The following is a 20,965-nucleotide window of genomic DNA, read 5'->3' as shown; positions in this document are numbered from 1 at the left end:
GTGCTGCAAAACAATTTCATAAAAATGTAGTTTTTGCTGCATTTGTTTAGTCTGAACATTTGTCAGCAGTTCTTACTAAAAGTAAATATTTTTTGCTGTAGATGGGTAAAATATTGAGTCCTATACTAAACCTCTGGAACTGGAGCGAACGTGAAATCAGCTGCAGTTTGCTGTGCTCTGGTGAAATGCAGCCGAGTTGACCACTAAAGTGCATTTATTAAGGAACAGTTCAACTGGGGTGCACTGTTGAGCAAACATTTGTTTTTAGGTGGTCCTCTTGTTAAATTTTAAAGAAACGCACAGCGAGCCGTCCCTCGGCCACAAATCAGCTTTTTAAATGCAGCTGATTTGACCGTCGAGTGCATTTTTTCAAAGAACCTGGGCTGAGACGCTTTCAATAATTTCGAGCAGTTTTTAGTTGGTTGTTAAATTCTTGTAAAAGTCCTGTGCACGCTTCCACGGTCGCCATTTGGCAGCCAATCGATTTTTGGAACAACGGCCCACGTTTCCTGGTCAGCGGTGACGCATAATCGATGCGATTTAAACGGCAAATCGACTTTTTCCACTTTATTAGACATTTTTGGACTGATGTGACTTATACGGTGGTGCGACGTGTACGGCAGCAAGTGTGGTAAATTTAAATAAAAACTCCAGAGCCGTGACGTTCACTGTAGTACATGTGAATGAAAGGTTGCAATATAAATGTAAAGATTGATTCCAGATCCATAGAAACTTGATAACGTTTAATTTGGACAACAAGGGTTAAAATGACATCAAAATGTGGTTGGTCCAACCAACCAGGAATAATTCAGGAACGAGAGACAAATGGAAGGAAACAGAAGTCAACATAAAAACGTCACCCTCGGTATAAGGATTCACAGACGGAGTGACCTGTTACAAAACATTTTTTTTTCCAAAATAAAGGCCTTTGCCGTGAAAATGATGTGTATAAGTTGAGTACATCATTCTCATGTATGCATACAAAATAAAATCCACATCACAAGATGCTTGTGTTCAAGTATATTCACCAACTTTATCTCGCATGACTTGGCATTCTCATCTTTCCACTTTTTTTTTTGTTTTTTTTCAAAATAAAGTCCTTCAAAATAAAAACAATGCAGAAAACCACATTTTATGTCCTACCAATACATATATACTGTATAAATACATAAATATATTTTACATACAACAGCCATAAATTTGAAAAGGAGATATACAGAGCAAAGGGGAGGGGATGGTAGTGTGTGTGTTAGCTTGAGTTGTAAAAATGTTCAGTCCCTCTATGATCTCATGAGACCTGCTGGTGTGTGTGTGTGTGTTTCATGTGCACACACGCCACAGACGTTGCCGTCTCAGTTGGCCCAGTAAGGGGAGCTGCCATAGCTCGACTTGTTGACTTGGCTCTTCTGCTGCAGGCTGCTGGACTGGCCGCGCTGGCTGGGTCCACCCTGAACAAAGGCACAAGAGCATCATTGTGTGAATGTTCATGAAGCGGTCACACTACTGTTGTACGTTATTCAGCATCTTTCTCCTTCCACAACTTTTGTGCTCGTTCAACAAATCATATCAAAACGTTCAGCTTCCTTGTGCAAAAAAAAATAAAAATAAATCAGCTCCTTTCAGCTGTTTTGTGCTCCTTTCAGAATCTTTCTGCCAACGATAACATTTTTTTCTGCTGCTAATTTCAGCTTGTTTTGCTCCTTATTCTGCTATTTCAGCAAATGTTTAGATGTTTTACTTTAATTTTAGCCTTTTCAACTAATTCAACATTTTTTGCACTCATTTCCACTTTCTTCGTTAAAGCTTCTTTTTGCCTTTACGCCTACTTTTCTGCTGGGTTTTTATTTGTGCTAATTTCATCTTTTTCACATTACTTCCACTTTTTTTTTTAGCTCATTTCTGCTTCTTTAGCTCATTTCAGCTGTTGTCTGATAAATTCAAGTTTTTCCATGGTAATTTTTGCTACTTTCAACCTAATTAACTTCTTTATGGTCATTTAAGCTTATTATGCTGCTTTCAGCTTTTTTTCTGCTAGTTTCGGCTTTATTTGATATTTCAGCTAAGATTTTGATTTTATGCTAATTTTAGCTTTTTCAGCTAATTCCACCTTTTCGGAGCTCATTTCAGCCCTTTCCACTTCCTTCTGGTAGTTTAAGCTTCTTTCCACCCTTTCAGGTAATTTTTAGCTATTTTTGTTTTGCTAATTTAAGCTTTTTTTTTAGCTAATTTCCTAACTTTTGTGCCATCTTCTACTAATTTAAATCTAATGCAGCAAATATGTGTTCTTTCTGCTTTCTTCTGCTAATTTAGGCTCGTTCTTCCATTTCCGCTACATTTCAGGATGTTTTTAGCTAATTTCAGCTGTTTTTCAGCAATAAGCATTCACACTGCATTTCTCCAGCTATGTCTTACTGCTGCCCAACATTAATGACCTGCTGAGAGGAATTTAGAAATGAACCACCTGTCCATCCTGAGCTAGATGGTGATGCAGCAGCTGCGAGTGTGGTTGCTGGTGAGACAGGATGTGGAGGAATGGGGCAGGTGCATAGCCTCCAGGAGCTGCTCCGGGGTTCAGAGGCCCTGGGCCCCCCAACGCTGATGGCAGGTTGAAGGGAGGGGGGGTCCCTGCATGGAAACCCTGCTTATCAAAAGACTGAAGACAGAGAAGAAACTATATGTTGGTATAAAGAGCAAAACAACAGATTTGTTGTAAAGTTCAGCTCAGGAGACTACCTGGGTCTTGTTGTAAACACTTCCACTGATGTCTGGCACACCGGAGTTACTGGATGTCACTGAGACCCCTGCAAATATAAAATACTAACTTTACATCTTAGAATCCCATGAAAGCTCAATCATGAAGCCTGTTCAGTCGTACCTTTCCCAGGCCCGGCAGCAGCAGACTTGGCTTGTGCCTGTGAAGAGGAGTTGTAGCCTTTGCTGTACTCCACTCCAGCGGGCCCTGCTGTCAGCTCCTCGTAACCTAGAAATAGTCAAAAGACTGACCATTACATACAAATCCTGCTAAATAAATCTTGTAAATAACTTTTAAACCACATGTAGTTTTTATGCCAACTAGTGGTTGTAACTCAGACTGTATACCTGAGCTGAAGGCGTGCTGGCCGTAACCGCTGGGCTGCTGCTGCGCCTGCTGCTGAAAGGGGCTGGCTGAGGGGTTCCCCAGGCCCAGGCTCATACTGTGCTGCTTAGCTGAAGCTGGTCCTGGGCCTCCAGGAGGAACGAACATGGCGGGGCCGTACTGGAAGGCGGCAGCGCTGGGCACGGCGCCTGGCACTCCGGGGTAGTACGGCAGCCCTGTGTAGCTGTAGCCTGGCGGCAGAAAGGCCTGCTGGCTGCTGTGATGCTGCGGCTGCCCCTGAGGCTGGGCCTGAGGAGGCTGAGGTTGAGTCTGGGTATGTCCTTGGCTTTGCGCCTGGGGAGGCTGTGGGGCAGCCAGGCTGGTGGGGGGTGCTGGAGAGGTGGAGTCGTTCCTACCAAACTTTGTGACTTCACCTGAATAGGGGTTGTTGGCGAGGCTCCCATCTCTGCCAGACAGAGCTGCCGCGGGGCCGGGGAACGTGATTCCATAGTAATCCTGCAAAGAAGGCTGGAGAAACAAGAGGATCGTAAAAACCAAGAGCAGCATTTAGCTCGAGCGTCCACAGGAAAACAAGACTCAAACTGAGCTCATCTTGTCTACTGAAGTAAAAAATAGCTTCTTATAGGCATCTAAAAACATTTAGTTCATTATTAAACAAAAGATGCTGAAAACATCATTGTGTGACTCACAATTGGCAGTCTGGACTGTAGCATATGGAGGTCCTCATAGCCATAGATCTGCTGTAGGACACGAAGAGTAAAAATACTCCGTTACATATTACATAAACAAAAGTATGTACAATCTCTTAATAACTAAAAATACTGTTAAAAATACTGACTGTTCATCAACAATCTGTAGGTTTAAACAAAACAAAAGCAAAAAGTAGAGATCCGAGATATTTTCAATGGTTTAACATCCCCATTCAGATGGTTTATGTTTATATTTGTAGTGTTCATAAACCCTTTTATTTTGCTCTAACTAGCAGACACTCATATCCATGCCATCATCACATTATCCTGCCGGTAAATTAAGTGAAGCTGAAAGGCACCTGAAGGCAGCACTCAGCGTGTGAGAGACTCTTCATTATCATTACACCGAGCAGCTCGTTCAGATTTCAACAAGTCTTTTTTATTAAGTGCCAAAACGCTCAGGTTTTACTGGAAATACGCTACGAATAACAATTATGGTACATAATGCTGTAAACCAAAAGGTAAGCATTTCAACAGAGAAGTCCAAGGATGCTAACAGCTTTCTGTACGAGCTTGTACAGAGAATAATGAATAAGATTTTCTCTTCACCTCTCCCATTCCCTAAAGTTTTGGTAACACCTTGAAAAAACAGTTGGTTATGTAATCACAGCGTTTCACGCTAAGCTTCTGGTGTTGGGGGCGAGTGTGTGTGGGGGGGGGTATTCAACAAGACAAATAATTAAAGTTTATGTTTTGCTTTTAATATCAGCCAAAAAGAGATACTTAAAGAACATGCTTGGATGACTGATTCACAAAGTGTGCAGCTTTTGTCATTGCAGTGTATTCTCAGAGAACATGTCCAGAGTCTCGTTTTGGAATGACTGTAATTTAATAAATGATCCAACATAAAGAATTATGGTTTTTGCACTGATTCTGTTCATTAGTCAGTATTATTACTAACCATGCAGTTTTTAATGTCCGAGTGTTTTTGGTGACAAGAAAGTGCCTAAATTGAAACTTAAACATAAAAGCACAGCTAATGTAAAAATATTCAAGGATTCAAGGTTCTTTATTTGTTTGTGACCAGTTCAGTGTTCAGTTAAGTTAAGTTTAAGTTTAAGTTAAGTTTTTATAAAATTCATTAGGTCGACTTTATTTTAGTTAAACTCTTTGGAACAAGAGAAACTATAACTAGATGAATCAACTCAGAAAACGCTACATATAGGAATTGAAGCTGGGGTGTTCACTAATTAAAATGAACATTGGTGTACTTGTTAATGGTCTACTTACTGGGTAAGCAGGCAGCAGCCCTCCAGGGCCCATGATATACTGGTTTGGTAATAGAGGAGGCACTCCCTGGGACAGGTTAGGAGGAGCTTTACCTGTCAACACAATGGTTTTTAATATCGTTTGTCTCCACATAAAACGGCTTCAATATAACGCTACTGTTGCTGCTGTCTCGGGTACCGGTGGAGGAGAGCACGGCTGTGGTCCTTGGTGCAGAGAGGTTGGACGTGGCAGTAGCTCCATTGGAGCAGAGTCCCAGCGCTGTGCTGGCGGCCATGGTGGCAGCCGAGTGGAGTCCACTTGTGCCGGTGATGCCTCCGACCGTGCTGCTCATACTGTTGCCCAGGCTGGGCATGTTGGCCAGGTGGCTGATGCTGCCGCTACTGTTGCTGCTGCCGCTGTGCACCGAGTGGAGCGATACGTTTGTAGGCTGCGATGACGTGTAGGAGCTTGATGGAGGTGCCAGAGAGCTCACGTTGCTACTGTCAACACTAGTGTACTGCAAAAAAAAAAATTTTTTTTAATTGTCAGCCCAGGCTTTCTTCTTCAAGCTTTGTCCACCACATTCATATTAAAACATAATGGATGAAATATGTTGTTTTTTTCTTGATGTTTAACTTACTGAATCGCTCTCAGATTCATTTTAACAAAGTTTCTTTCTCCTCTCTTTGGCTTGAATTTTACTTGTGCAAGTTTGCTGCTTGTTAGAACGATTAGTGCTGATGGTAGATTTGCCTCTTTTGAACAGCTGGTACAAAAGTTTAATAATTCATAAGTCACATTTTAAGATATCTGTAGCTTTATGAGATCTAACTTTGATTGTTTTCCTTTGTACCCCTCTAAACATTTTGTGGCTAAGATTTTGGAGTGCAGGTCTGATACGAAGGGGGCCCTCAGCAACATTTATACACTGCTCAGTTCATACCATGAGTCCAGTTTGGACTCCCTTAAACTGAAATGGGAAGCAGACTTGGAGGAATCCATATCAGACTCAATCTGGAGAAGGATCATTAAGAACATTTACATATCATCAATATGCCTGAGACATGCTGTAATCCAATTCAAGGTGGTGCACTGGTCCAAAGACAAGCTGTCCAAGATCAAAGCCAACCTGGACCCCACATGCAATCATTGTAAACAAACTCCAGCAACACTCTTGCATACATTCTGGACCTGTCCCAAACTGCAGACTTTTTGGCAATCTTGTATTTTTGACACCTTCTCTGGGATATGTGTTAAAACTGTACACCCATCACCACTCATCTCACTGGTCGGGGTGGTCCCTGTGGATACGTACTTCAGCAAATGCATGAAGGAAGTGATTTTTGGCTCTCTTCTGGAAAAAGAGGCTAATTTTGTGAAATTGGAAGGATTCACACACCCCGGCATAAGTAAACTTTAAAGGATATTGGTGACAGTTAAGCTTTTATCTCTCAGCCTAGATAATGTTTTTTGAGCAATAATAACACAACCATGTTAATGTTGATGTTTTGTGTTCCCATGTCAATTAGGGAGATGATCAGAGCCCTAAACCCCAGAGAACCAGAGAAGATTCAGGAAGAGACACAGAGGTATAGAAGTCTGCCATCAACCCTAACCTCAGTGAATCCAGTGACCTGCTGGTGGAATGTGAGGGACAATATGTCAGTGCTGTCAAACTGACAACCAGGTATCTGTGTGTGCAACAAGCATCATCTACAGCCTCAGAGGGAACATGTTCTACTGCTGAATGTCTGAATGTCCTATGGACCAGATTGAACTTTTTTGGATTTTTCTACCTGGATTATTGAGCATGCATCAGGATATAAAAACACTTTGTTAAAAAATAGAACGAGTAGTGCTGAAATCATGTGTATTTTTGCACTAAATAATATGATATACATCCATTACCATCACATCGATGGGACACTGAACCAAAACTTACAGTGAGAGAACTTGATCCCAGAGCTGAAACTGAGGAATGGCTGCTGCCGTGACTGTAGGGTGAAGAAAAAAGGGAAATATTAGCAAATATAGGAAAAGGCACCAAACTTTCTGAGCCTTACGGTTTCTAGAACTACCTTTTCCTCCCCATTACTACAAGGTAGAGCTGGGCGACGTCTCAATAAAAATATCGAGATAATTTTTTTTTTGCGATATAAGATGAGACTATAAAGTTTTTTCTGCAGCTCTGGGCTGCTAAATAATTTATAATAATAATAATAATAATGTCATCACAATGTCAGCACTGTATGTTTCCATACAATGGCAAAATTAGTCTCTGCATTTAACCCATCCACCACCAGGTGGTGCAGTGGGCAGCTATTGAAAGCGCCCGGGGGACATTTTGGGGATGAGACGTGCTGCCCAGAGACGCCACGTGATGTGCAGTGACTGGGGATCGAACCTGGGACTTTCGGGTCCCAAGCCGGCTGCCCTGCCTCTACACCATCTCGGCCCCCATATAATTTATTTTAAATAAAAATTCCATGCTGATCGTGCGGCTCATCCATCAATCAGCCAATTTTGTGTCATGACCAATCTTATTTTGAAAAACCGTGATAGAGCGAGTCCGCGATAAACGAACCGCGAAGTGATATGATAAGCCGTGGCTTATCATATCACTAAAGACATGGTCCTTAGCGGCTAACAAGATGGTTAATGCTTTAGCCGTCTTGTTCCACAGCTGAGACTGGGACCATGTCTTTAGCGATATAAGCTGCTGATTTATCAATATTGCGCTCTCACTGTTCTTCCCATAAGGCACAGCACGGCTAAATGATTTCTGACCTGTGGCTTGTTTCAGGGAAGGAGGCTGAAAACACAGTTAGAGCTGCAGCTGATGTTTAACACATGCTTACTAACATTGTGAAGGCGGCGCAGCTGAAGAGGATTGTTATTTAATATATGTAAATAAATGTCTAAAAAATAAACTATGCAAATAGTTTATTTTTTAGGCATTTATTTTGTACAGTTACAGCTGTTGTTAATATATGTGCCTGTGTGACAATTGGGACAAAGCTTTGACTCAAATATATTTTTGTTATTACTTTATGGAAAGAACTAAATATTGTGATATATATCGTATATCGCCATTTTTCTTAAAATATTTAGATATTAATTTTGGCCCATATCGCCCAGCCCTACAAGGCACCACTCATTCACACTGTACAGTATCAGGCAGCAAGCAGTCAGATGAGTTCAGTCTATCTGGTAAACAGCACCATTTTTTCGACACAGATATTTCAAGAAAGACCAGACTGACCTGTTGAGTGAGTTGAGTTGACTCGTTGATTGCAGGTCCTGTGCCAGGTTGGAGAGCGTGGTGGAGTTGTGTGTCGGCAGCGAGGAGGGGAGGTGGGAGGAGGGGGCTGAAGGACCGTTGGTGTTGATGTTCACAGACGATGGCTCGGGCTTTGGCGTGGAAGAAACTGACGACGCTGAGAAGAAAGAGTTAAAAGAACTTATAACTGACTTTAAGCATCCTATCTGACAAAAAAAATAAAAATTTGATTTATATTTTACTATTAAGATGTAAAGCATCATGGGAGTACAGCTGTTCCCATTGCTAATGAGCAGCTTATCTGTGAGTGTGAAATATAAACGATCGTGAGACTTACTGTCTAGAGCAGCAGAGGTTCTGACACCGTTCAGACCGTTCTGATGAAAAGAAAAAACACCCGAGTCAGTTCATTAATAACCTGTACGTATGGAAGGAAAAAGAGATTTAGGTAAGTTAAATTCACTGAGCTTTAATTTGACTAGTCTTAAAGGGACAGTTCCACCATTTTGAAGGATAAATAGAAGTAAATAATATCTTATCTGCCATAGATAAATCTTTCACAACCTCACTTTGAAGGAAGTGTCTAACATGTATATATATGTCTAACAGAACTGATAAGACAATGACTATTGCGACTGCAGCAAAGGCCAAAGTGGATCGCTATCATCTTAAAACAGCTCCAGAGTCAAATATCTCTTAGTCGTTCAGTGCATGTGGTGTTTTATAAACTGACACAAATATAAACGAGCTGGAGCATCCAGGGGGCACTTCCAGCAGTAATATTATAACATTTATGCTCAAACATCTACGGTATCAACAAAACTGATGACGAGACATCCATGCATCAGTGCAGAGTAGTGGGTGCCTATCTCCAGTGATCACTGTGTGAGAGGCAGGGTACACCCTGGACGGTTTGGAAGTCCATCACAGGTTACTTACTGATGGAGGTGTGAAGCTTTAAATAACAGAGGTTCACATCAACTATTAATACATTTTGAAGACTAGTGTCGGTTTAAGATCTGCTTTGGTGGAAGATCTGCTCACACTAGTTATTAGAGTGTAAATACAGTACAGCTAATGACTAAAGAATAATAATAATAATGAATTTAATTTGTAACGCACTTTTCATTAACAAAAATCTCAAAGTGCTACAGAGTGCAACTAAAATCAATGATAAAATCAACTAAAATCTGTGATAAAAATCAACTAAAATCAATGATACAATCAACTAAAATCTGTGATAAAATCAACTAAAATCTGTGATAAAATCAACTAAAATCAATGATACAAACAACTAAAATCAATGATACAATCATGTGGAGGCAGAATAGGCTTGCTTAAAAAGAAAAGTCTTTAAGCCTTTTTTAAAGTCAGTCAATGATTGTGGAGCTCTCAGATATTCAGGGAGGGAGTTCCAGAGGCGTGGGGCAGCCACACAGAATGCCCGATCTCCCATGGTTCTTAATTTAGTTCGTGGCAGGTGGAGGAGATTACTGTTCTGTGATCGTAGGGACCGGGTGGATGAATATGGAGCAAGAAGGTCCTTCAGATAATCTGGTGAATTTCCATATAAACACTGATGGGTAATGAGAGCAATTTTGTACTGAATTCTGTAGGTGACAGGAAGCCAATGGAGGTTATGGAGAATGGGTGTAATATGTTCAAATTTACGAGCTCTCAATAAAATCCTGGCTGCGCTGTTTTGAATATATTGAAGCTTCTGAAGGTTTTTGCCGGGTATTCCAGTAAACAGGGAGTTGCAGTAGTCGAGCCTGGAGGAGACAAAAGCATGGACAAGTTTCTCTGCATCAGCAAAAGTGAGAGATGGGCGCAGTTTGGAGATATTTCGAAGATGGAAGAAACAGGTTTTAAACAGATGCTTAATGTGATTTTCAAATGTAAGATAAGAGTCCATTTTTATTCCAAGATTTGTAACAGAGGTGGTGGAGAGGGGGATGTCTTGTCCGGAAAATGAAATAGTCGTTATAGTTGAAGTTTGAACCTGGTGAGGGGTGCCAATCAGTATGGCCTCTGTTTTGGAGCAGTTTAACTGAAGAAAGTTCTGATTCATCCATGCCCTTATCTCCTCCAGGCAGGTAGAGAGGGCAGCGAGTGAAGATGGAGATGACAGTGGTGAAGATGATGCTCCGGTCCTGATGTAAAGCTGTGTATCGTCGGCATAACAGTGAAAAGAAATGTTGTACTGATTAATAATTTGACCTAAAGGCAACATGTAAAGGGAAAATAGCAGGGGCCCTAAAACTGACCCTTGAGGGACACCACAGGAGACACAGACAGTCTGGGACTTGGCATTGCCAAGACTAACACATTCCAGCCTATTGGAGAGGAAAGATTTAAACCAGTCCAGGACAGTGTCACAGAGACCGACCTCCACATGAAGACGGTGGAGGAGGATACTATGGTCCACAGTGTCGAAAGCTGCAGTGAGGTCAAGGAGAACAAGAAGGGAGGGGGAACCAGTGTCAGCAGCCATGAGGAAAAGTAAAGAACTGTATTTGTATTTATATTTTGTATTTTTATTTGTATTTGTATTTGTACAGTCCAAAATCCCAAATATGTTGAAAAGGAGGCGCCATGGACAAATTCCCGTCAACCTGGCTGCGGTGCTCAAGTGCCTGACCGCCAAGATCTTGGAGCTGGTGGGTAACTCGGCTCGTGACAATGGGAGGAACATCCCCAGCGCCTTCGTCTGTCTGTCCGTGGTGACGAGGGGCTCGGCAGACTGCTGGGAGGAGTGACCATCGTTCAGGGAGGAATTCTGTCAGGCATTCAGGCAGTCCTGCTCCCCAGGAGGACTGAGAGGCCCGCCGGATCTGACAGCAAGCTGGATCTGGGTGGACAGATCAGTATCTGTGGCCGGATTCTTCAGATTCGTTGCAGGAGCTCCTTCCTGCTCACAGCTATCAGCATCTATAACAACTCTTGAATGAAACCAGGATGATGAGCTACGACAACACTAAATTTCCCTTTGGGATTAATAAAGTATTTTTGAATTGAATTTAATTTAATATTATTAATACATATATATATATAATAATTTATTAAAAACAGAGTGATTATAATGCAGCAAACTGTTTGCCCCATAAAAAAACTAAACTAATAGGTTTTATGGGGCCAAGATGGGGTAGAGGTAGAGCAGCCATCTTGGGACCAGTCGCGGTTCGACTCCCGGCCATTCCCACGTCATGGTGTTTCTGTGCCAGACACCCAATCCCTAACTGACCCCGGGTGCTTGCATAGCTGTCCACTGCTCCACATGGGTGTATCTCAGGTGTAAATGCAGAGAACTAATTTCATCATTGTATGGGAACATACGATGACAATCTCAGACTTCACGTTTTCTCTTTGTTTGACTTAAAATTCTATTTTTAGAGGAAATGAACATTAATTTTTGCTCACCATCACTGGTCCTGTGGCCTCTTTGCTCTGAGAAAAGGCCAGTCGCGTGTGAGGGGGCATTGTCCCTTCGTAACTCCCTCCGACTGAGGAGAAGGGAGAGGAGGACGGTGCGGAGGAGGAGGTCGTCGACGTCGTTAAAGTGGAGGATGGAGCGTTCGTGGAGCCGACTGAACCCACTGATGGCGTGAGGCTGGGCATGGCCACGGTGGACGAGTGATATGCCGGTTCTGAAGAGGTGAGGGGCGAAGGCAGAGCCACGGAGAGAGCGCTGCTCAGTGACTCGCTACAAAACACCAGAGAAGCCAGATGTTCACAGCAAGAATCAGATCATGAGAAAGGAGAAGACAAAACCTACAACGTGTCAAAGAGCCGGTGTTAGAGTCGACTGTTTTTACTGAGTAAATAAAAAAGAAAATAAATTAAACAATATCAGCTTAAAACCTTCAATTCTGCAGTTATTTACAGCAGCCTAAACTTTTCAATTGTTTGTGTGTGTGTCACCACACACGTGGCAGCAAAGGAGAAGTGAGGACTAAAGGCTGCACGAGCCGTCAGTCATTTGTTGTTCCTGTTACAGGAAAAGAAGCTATTCATCAAACACTGGGTTTATTTTACCTTCTTCTTTCAGCTGCTTCGTTTGGGCGTCATCACCACAGATCGGCCACCCTCTCAACTAATGCAGCATCCTCATCTGTCACACCAATCCTCGACATATCCACATCCAAGCAGCTTCTCTGTGGTCTTCCTCTTTTCGTCCTCCCTGCTGGCTCAACATCCTTTGTCCAATATATCCACCTGTCCCTCCTCTGCAATGTCCAAAACATCTCAGCCTCGCCTCTAACTCTGTCTCCAAATCACTCGATCTGAGTTGTCTACTAATTTCTAACTCTGTCCATTTTGGAGACTCTAAATGAAAATTTAAACGTCTTCATCTCTGCCTTTTGTCTTTTTGTTGGATTCTTTGGGCTTTCTACAGGCAACAAATGCACAACGATGATACAGAAAGCTTTAAAATACAGAAAAAGATCTGGCAGCTCTCCAGCAAATAATGCTACACATGAAAACAAGCAAACCAACACAAACTGACAGGGAAAGAAGCTGCAATGTAGCGACGTTTTATCAATAATTTATCATGCAGTGGTTACAAAACAACTGCTCTGAGCAGTGTAATCTATCAGCAATTCAAAAAAACGGACTTTAAACCCAAGTGAATGAAAATCACGCTGAAATGTAGTTTCTCACACCGACTTAAATAAACAAACACATCAGTCCAAATACATACAGTTAATTTATTTCTTCACATGTGCTGCTACCACTTTAGATTCTGAGCCACTTGATGAAACGTGGATTACGTCTTTCGTCCTTTACAGGTTTTTGACTTCTTTACGATGGAGCTAGTCATGGGTGGTAGCCTTACCTGAGAGGTTTTGGGTACAGACTCGTGTGGCTCTGGGTCCCAGGTCCCGATGGAGGTGGTGCCGACGCAGGTGCAGGTGTGGACTCCCGGGACACCACACCCGAACAACTGTCCACAACTCCGAACTCTGGCAGTGCTGACTCTGAGCCAAAGTCCAGAGCTCCAAACTGGAGGTTTAGTCCAGGAACGTCCGCTGAGCCCGGCATCTCCACAGCTGTGGAGGGAATCTACAAGAAAGGAGACATTTGTTTTTTTATAAATAGCAGAACATCTAACAAGTAACTTTGTCAGCATCTATTCTTTACTTTAGATGTGGGAGGTATTCGTCGTTTGGGGCCTTTGAGCTGCACTCGTTGTTGCTGTGGCGTGCTGCTGCCCTGAGGGTCCAGCCCTGCACTGGGAGCAGCAGGTTTAGCACCAGCAGCAGCCAGAACCAGGCCAGCCTGTGCTGGCGAGCTGATGTGTTGGGGCGCAGACGACGCTGAAGCAGGGAGTGCTTGTTGTTGAGATGGAGGACTGGGCTGACGTGCCAGAGGCAAGGAGGGGCCAGAGTGTCTCTGAACCAGCTGGCTCAGCACAAGAGAAGGCTCTGGCTGCAGGCCAAACTCACCTGCAAACACACAACAAAACACAGACACGCAATAATTACATACATGTCGCTCACGTACATTCAAACAAGACTGCACAGATACTGATGAACTTACGGCTGAACTGTGACGACAGAGAGGTGGTGTTGGATTCAGAAGCCTTCATGTCCCAGCTGGAGGAGGAGGGTGGAGGTGCAGGTGCTCCCAAACCTGGCAGTCGACCGATGGAGGTGTTGCTTCCTTGGGTGCTGACAGGAGGAGCAGCCTGTGACGAGGGCAGCTGGCCCAAGCCGGGACCCTTAAGCTGTTCCAGTATCTGAGCTCCAGCGCTGGGCTGAGTCCTCTTGGCCTGGCCCAAATCCCCAAAACCAGCTCCCAGAACTGATGACTGGTGTGAGAGAGTGTGTGAAGGTATTAGCCTCTGACTTTATCTGCACCGAGTGGCCAGTAAAGGAACAAAAAGCATGCGAGTGCTGTTTTTACCAGAGCAGCATGTGCGTAGCTTGTGCTGCCCGTCGTGCTGCGGCTCGGGGGTGGCTGCTGGTTATGGTGGGAGTTGGTGAAGACCAGACTCTGCGTGGAAGTGGAGGAAGGTGGCTCTCTTCCTCCAACACCAGGCTTCTGCAGCAAAGAGGCGAGGTCCAAACTAACACACAAAGCAGCCATTAAAGTTGATTAGAAAATGATCCCAGAACCAAATATGAATCTTGTGCAGCACAGAGCCTGCAGAACCTAGATTAGTGTGTACAATATTTACATATCAATATACTTGCACTTTATGGAGAAAACATTACCTTTGCCCAGGTGCGATATGGTTCTCAGCAGCCGGTGCACATGAGGGAGTGAAGACTTTAGTTTCTGAGAGCTGCATAAAAACACACGAGGTAAAATAATGAGACCAAGAACGTAAACATGTAGCTAAATAAATGACGTGTTGTACTAGACTGACTCACACTGACATCCTCACTCCACTCCTCTGCTGCCCAGTCCTCCGACGTATTCCTCCAGGCAACTAGAAGACAAGTTAAAAGTAACAAGAGGGTGCACACAGTGTCATCCAATCTGTTCCCCCACAACTTCATCCAGTATCAGGGGAGTATGTGCTGTCCAGAGCTCACCTGTTCCATCTGTGCTGTTGCTGTTCACGGTGTCACAAACCTCTGCTTGTGTGGTCCCAGTTCCAGCCTCTGAGGTATAATCAGCAGGGTTGAAAGTCCTGGTGAAGAAAGTCAAGCCGAGGTAAACGTCAATATATGAAGCTTTTTACCCCCAAATCTGAGTTTAACACTTAAATGATCTCATTAAAAGAGGAGCAACCATCTATGACAACCATCAGTGATTGACAAATCAAGTCCAGGTCCGTAACAGGTCATTTTAAGGGATTCTTCATTAAAGTTTGTATATATATATATATATATATATATATATATATATATATGTACTACATACATATATATAAAATATATAACATCTATATAACAATATATAATATATATAAAATCTCTTCAAACTACTGACATATTTTATTTTTTCACCTCTGGTATTTGCAGTGAAACAGGAAGTGACATCAACAAGCATAAAAGTGGTAACGGTTTGAAGTATGGGTTTGTTTTTATGAGTACAAGTACATGAAACTGGTATTGGGCCTGAGACTGATGCCAGCATTAATGTCGGGACATTGCTAGTCCTAAGTTACTTACAAAAGTATAACATGCATTTACCGTGAAAATAACATTCAAAAGTTGTTTGTTTTTTGAATAAAAAGTAACCCTTAATTTCTGAGTGAAGATGCGTGCTGACATCTTACCCCATGCCCTGGGCTGAGAACCTGCTCCCAGTCGGCGCTCTTCCTCGACCCCTAACTCCAGATCCTGGTTAACATCCACACTCACGTCAGAAAAATAAACTCAAGCACTTCCATACTGACAGAGTCGGCCATTTACTAACCTCTGCTACCTTTGACCCTCCGACCTCGATCTGAACCTTTGTCCACTGGTGCTGCCTCCACACCGTTCTCCTCTGGGCGTGCTGTTTGTGCATGGATTCATGTACAAACAACATCAGTAAGTGGATGGAAGAGGGCAAGCTTTTAATTCATGTTAAGCTCAGGCTTCTCACCTTGTCCCCTCCGACTGGGCCCCTTGCCTTTGCGGTTGGCAGAGGCACGACCCTTGCTGACCTCCCTCTCTCCTTTCTTCTCCCTATTCTCCTTGTTCTCCTTGCTCTCCGACGGGCCCTCCTTCACCAGGGGCTTCTTCTTCCCCACCGTTTCCCACGAGGTCTACACACAAAGGATGAATCAAAAGAAATACAATGTTTATCTTATGTTTTACTATGTTTAAAATGAATTATATAAATATAATAGTTGTCATTAAAATGACATATTCATATTATTTATTGAAGGGAACCTAAATAAAACGTTTACCATATCTGAGGTGCTCTCCAGGAGGAAATTGATGGCTCTGCTAACGTCCTCATTACAGTCATGAAGCGCTACCATGCACTCGTCCTGATTCTTCCCGGTCACCTCCATCAGCTGGAGAACGCAACAAGAGCAGATAATGAGCATGCCTAACGGTGACCGAGACGTTAAAAACACAGATCATTTTTAAAACAAAAGAGTACGTGGCAAATATGAGAGCAGTCAGCTGTCATGCAAACGTCAAAGTGTTCATCACCTGGTTAACTTTGTCCTCAAAGTCAGCATCATTCTTGTCATAGATCATCTGAGCAAGACGGATCTGCTCAGCAGTAGCCTGTACATTTGATACAATTAGACTTTAAAAAGGGGATGTAGATAATGACTAGGTTTCAGTGTCATAGCTTAAAGGAATGCATGATGTGTCCATTTTGTTTTGGTTTTCTCAAAGTTAGCCACGTGTCTGTGTTCCGAGTTAACTTAAGGCACCGTTCAGAGAAGTGTGTCCAGACAGCTGGTCCAAAAAAATTAATAAAACTAAGAAAAAAAAATCTACACATTGTTTATTCTCATAATGAATAATGTGTCTGTTCATTTAAAAAAACAGAAGGACATTTTGTAACCAAATTAAAATGACAATAAGCATTTGTTTACCTGCGAAAACAGCCGAAGTGACTGAAAATGGATCAACACTGTCAGCCATCATAACTGTTTGGGATCGAGGAGTCTGACAGTTTTGATGTACTTTGTACTCGTACTCGGATTTGTTGAGTCAAACGTATCATGTCACAAACTGGAGATACGTTAAGACTCGAGGTATAAACATTTTTAAAGTCGCACTAAAATGAATAAAAAAATGTTGAAACTATAAAGTTAGCGGTCTAGCAGGCGTTTTACAAAAGGCAGTGTTTGCAGCTCTGTCTTTGTGGCGCTCCACTGCCCTACTTGATCCTCAGCTGTTTTACTTTTCTATTTTTTTTAGCTTCACTTTATATTTATACCTAAACATCTTCTCTGAGATTCTACATTGGTCCAGTTCCACCAGTATTTGTTTCGCTGAGCAGAATATGGCCGTTTGAATGTAAATCAACCACGACTCAAGCAACTCCAATGTTTTAGTCAATTCAGCCGAGTGCATCGTTTATATACGTTTCAATGCATCTGGAAAACTACTGAAGTAAACTCAAACAGCACCATTTGAGACTGTTCACGATACTCTTTATGTTTGATTTTATAGTTTGCAGTGAGTGCCTTTAAGTGGTTCGGTAGCTCACCTGGATTTGCTTCTGTGGTTGTGATGTTTGAGTGGCAGCTGGCAGCGCTTTTTCCCGAGGACCCCGGGCCTTGTCGCTGCCCAGCGAGCTCATCATATACAGTATATACAAAACTCTGTATGTACAAAATAGAAAAAAAAACCTGCAAAAGACACAGCAGGCAAAGTTATCAGCGTTTGCATTAATAATGCACACAACCGTGTTTAGGACAGAGACATGTTTCCTCGTGTAGGAGCCGAAAACTAATTAGGAGCTCGACACAGTGAAGCTTCTCTGCCAATGAATAGTGGTCTTGTGGAGGCTGCAAGACGCACAGTTGGCCTGGTGATGCAACAGCTTTGCAGAAAATCTGGGTCAAGGATGAAGAGCAACCCAGTGTCCCCTTACAAACAGCACACACTAGTGTGGGAAGAAGAATTAACCCGACCCCCATACCCCACCCTGTCCTAGATAAAGACAGCCATTCAACCCTAAAAACCAGGAAACTCCACTCTTCCACACTGTCAATTTTAAGGACATTTCTGATGCTTCACTTTCAGATTTACTGTAATTTACTGAGGTTATACAGAGGGGCTCTCTATATTATATGTTTGCTTATATAAAATTATTAGACGATGTGTTTTTCTCTCTATCAATTACAAAAGTTTTTTTTTTCTAGGTTTTTAACCTAGACCAAAACATTTTGGACCAGAATTCATACAAATTCCTACCACTCCAACAAGCAAACTCACTAAATTAAGATTATTATTTTATTTTCTAAGATTTAATGCATGCTTATCAGCTAAATGATTAGTTTTTTTATTTATTAAAACCATTGAAACATGATTAAACCATTGTCATTGATGAGGTTATAAATACCGGTAATAAAGATAGGTTGTACGGTCCCATAAAGAATGACCTGTTCCCTATTTTAATTTCTGGAAGCTGGAAATCCTTGAGGAAAAAAGAGGGAGAAACTGTTGCAGCTATGTTCATTCTTTGTACATAATCAAGACATTTCAGCAACTTCTACATGTTTTTATGTTTTACAGTGAGTAATGAAGTGTGAAAACACTTCAGATTTTCATACACTGATGGGACACACATCCGAGGCTATGAGGGGTTCAGTGTCTTGCACAGGGACACTTCGGCATGTGACTGCTGTTGGATTCAAACCCCCAACTCTTGCATTGGAGAACGACTGCTCTAATCACTCAGCCACAGCCACTCCAAAGAGACAAACCACTTGATCAGCTGATATTGGCCACTTTAAACAAAAAGGCAATCAACTAAGCTTGAACACACTAAATTACCAAGTAGGAAAATAAACATGCAGCGGCAGCTGCTGCAACCATCTCAGTGTAGCTCACAATTATTTTTTTAAGCCAGAATACTCTTTATATATTATTTGTATGTGTACAAGTTCATCTGACGGTTATTAACTATATTTTTATTTCAATTAGGCAATTCTTGTTGTATTTTGCTAAATGAAAAATACATATTTTGGCCATCAGCTATGATTTCTAAATGTCAGCCTCGGTTTTAAAAGTACTCACTCGATCTCTGCACACTCCGGTTTCTTATTTACATACTAAGTCAGACCTAGAAAGTACTAAAATCAAATTCTATACTTGTAAAGTTGGCCTCAAATCCCTGAAAAACACAAACTTGCATCGGTGAAAAGATGAACCACAAAGTAGTTGTCACGCTTTATTACAAATAGCTCATCTTAAAAGTGAATAATTCAGAACCCTAATAAAACACACTAAGCTTAATTAACCTACAAAATAATGACAGTTCTAATGCTAAATTAATTGCACAAAATAAGTTTAGCCATCCCCACAGATCCATATGTTGTACTGCTGTCAGAGAACAATGGCCGTGCAGCTTTGTGGGCCTGATGACGTAGACAAATACTGGGCTCTGATTGGCTGAGCAGCTGAACAAAGCTACAACACCAAAAAGCTTTAAATAGAACCAAAGAGCTGAAAAACACTCTTCTATCACAGAGACTGTAATCAATCACATTTATGTTCTGATAATTAAACACTAAACGAGTCAACAAGCAGCAATTTAAAAGGTCATTAAAATCTGAGCTGCTTTATTTGGAGAAAAATAAGATAAAAATGAATATAAGCTAAACTGTATACTGTGTTATAGTTTAGTGGCATTTCACTGTTTTAGGCGGACTGAACGAGATATTACACTTTTATTACTTTGGTATAAAGGAAGCGGAGTGTTTGTAATCAGCATAACGTTAGCCTGTTGTTGTCATTAGTCATTTTAAGAGTCCGGATACGTGATTTTGCTTCAAACACACGACTATTTCGATGTATCTTTGCATAGTTTCGACACGGACTTGTGTTGTTAAAACTAGCGTCCCCTGGCTTTGTCCCTGCTAGCATGAAGTTAGCCGTGATGCTACTGCTGACTGAACAATCGATGCTACCTAAATCTGGTCCAAGTTGACAGCCGACGGCTATCAAACTCCCTGTAATCAGTTTTTACACGTTAGCGGTAGTTTAACGCCAGGCTCGGTGTCTTTGAACGCCTCACTGACGTCTAAGCTAAAAGCTAGTCCGCTAACAACAAAGGTGCATCGAATATGAGGGGGAAAGGCCTCGCAGCGAACAATCATCCCCGACATTGCTTCGCCGGGAAGAGGGGGGAATGCCAGGACATCTCTCAAAACCCGGAGCGAGCGAGCCAAGACCTGCGCCTCGACATCATTTACAGCGTCTGGCGGTTGTAAGATGCTCAGAGTAAAGTTGAAGCGGGGGAGGACAATGTGTTTTTATTACCTGCTAACGCGCTTCGCTCGGCCAGCAGCAGACAGAGGGGTCACGTGACGCGCTGCCGCGGTGGCGCACGCTCCCTCACATCAAACTCTTCTCACGGTCAGCAAAACTATTTGAGCCGGGAACTTCGTTTCTTTTTTTTAAAAAGTTTAATACTGCGCACACCGTAGCAACAAATTAAAACTGCGCACGCCCACGTTAAAGCGAGCAGAAGCAGCGGTTTTCAAAGTGAGGTCCGGGGACCCCACCGCGGGTCGTGAAGCACCAAGAGAGGGTCGAAGTTTAAATGAAAACTTCTACGCGAGATTAAAAACAGAAACAATAAAGTTGGGTAATGGTGATTGTGTATTCGGTTTATCTCCAGTGTTTGTAAAGTTTTACAAGCCGTAGCTTCAAGTCGGTTTGTCCTTTTACGGTTTTAGTTACGACGCACGCGTTCATGGGAACAAAAACATCTGCCTGCCAGCCTCTTTGGTTTCTGCTTCAACACAGATGTTTTTTTATAAATGTCAAAAAATTCATTTGTTTGAGAGTGGTCTGTTAGCCCCTAATCTTAACCCGACTTTGATCCCAGACGTTCAAAAATACCTTTAACCTCAGACCACTTCCTCAAACCCTACAAGAAAACAAACTGACATGTTAATGCATGTGATCAGGTTGTTATAAGAGCGTAATAAAACATGTTAATAGAGTGATCAGGTTGTTATAAGAGCGTAATAAAACATGTTAATACGAG

General features: G+C 42.3%; 1 protein-coding gene across 1 annotated transcript; it reads right to left on the bottom strand.

Annotated features, from left to right (window-relative positions):
* Positions 1 to 899: 899 nt before the first annotated feature.
* On the bottom strand, positions 900 to 20,293 carry ubap2a (ubiquitin associated protein 2a). The gene is made up of 26 exons (XM_037678586.1): positions 20,233 to 20,293; positions 17,453 to 17,594; positions 16,438 to 16,515; positions 16,185 to 16,295; positions 15,878 to 16,040; positions 15,707 to 15,787; positions 15,567 to 15,630; positions 14,878 to 14,975; positions 14,713 to 14,771; positions 14,554 to 14,624; positions 14,243 to 14,405; positions 13,877 to 14,147; positions 13,478 to 13,782; positions 13,173 to 13,399; positions 11,756 to 12,038; positions 8,673 to 8,712; positions 8,318 to 8,492; positions 6,998 to 7,049; positions 5,254 to 5,572; positions 5,077 to 5,168; positions 3,787 to 3,837; positions 3,100 to 3,604; positions 2,876 to 2,980; positions 2,734 to 2,801; positions 2,462 to 2,653; positions 900 to 1,448 (listed from the first exon to the last, which is right to left on the bottom strand). Exons 2-26 carry the CDS (start codon positions 17,546 to 17,548, stop codon positions 1,353 to 1,355), a joined length of 3,765 nt encoding a protein of 1,254 aa, XP_037534514.1. The 5' UTR covers positions 17,549 to 17,594; positions 20,233 to 20,293; the 3' UTR covers positions 900 to 1,352.
* Positions 20,294 to 20,965: the final 672 nt, after the last annotated feature.

This window comes from Nematolebias whitei, chromosome 7 (genome assembly GCF_014905685.2).
Source record: "Nematolebias whitei isolate Nwh7 chromosome 7, NemWhi1, whole genome shotgun sequence".
In the NCBI taxonomy this organism is placed as follows: Eukaryota; Metazoa; Chordata; class Actinopteri; order Cyprinodontiformes; family Rivulidae; genus Nematolebias; species Nematolebias whitei.
The sequence above is the reverse complement of the archived record's forward strand: the minus strand, read 5'-3'. Positions and strand labels throughout refer to the sequence as shown.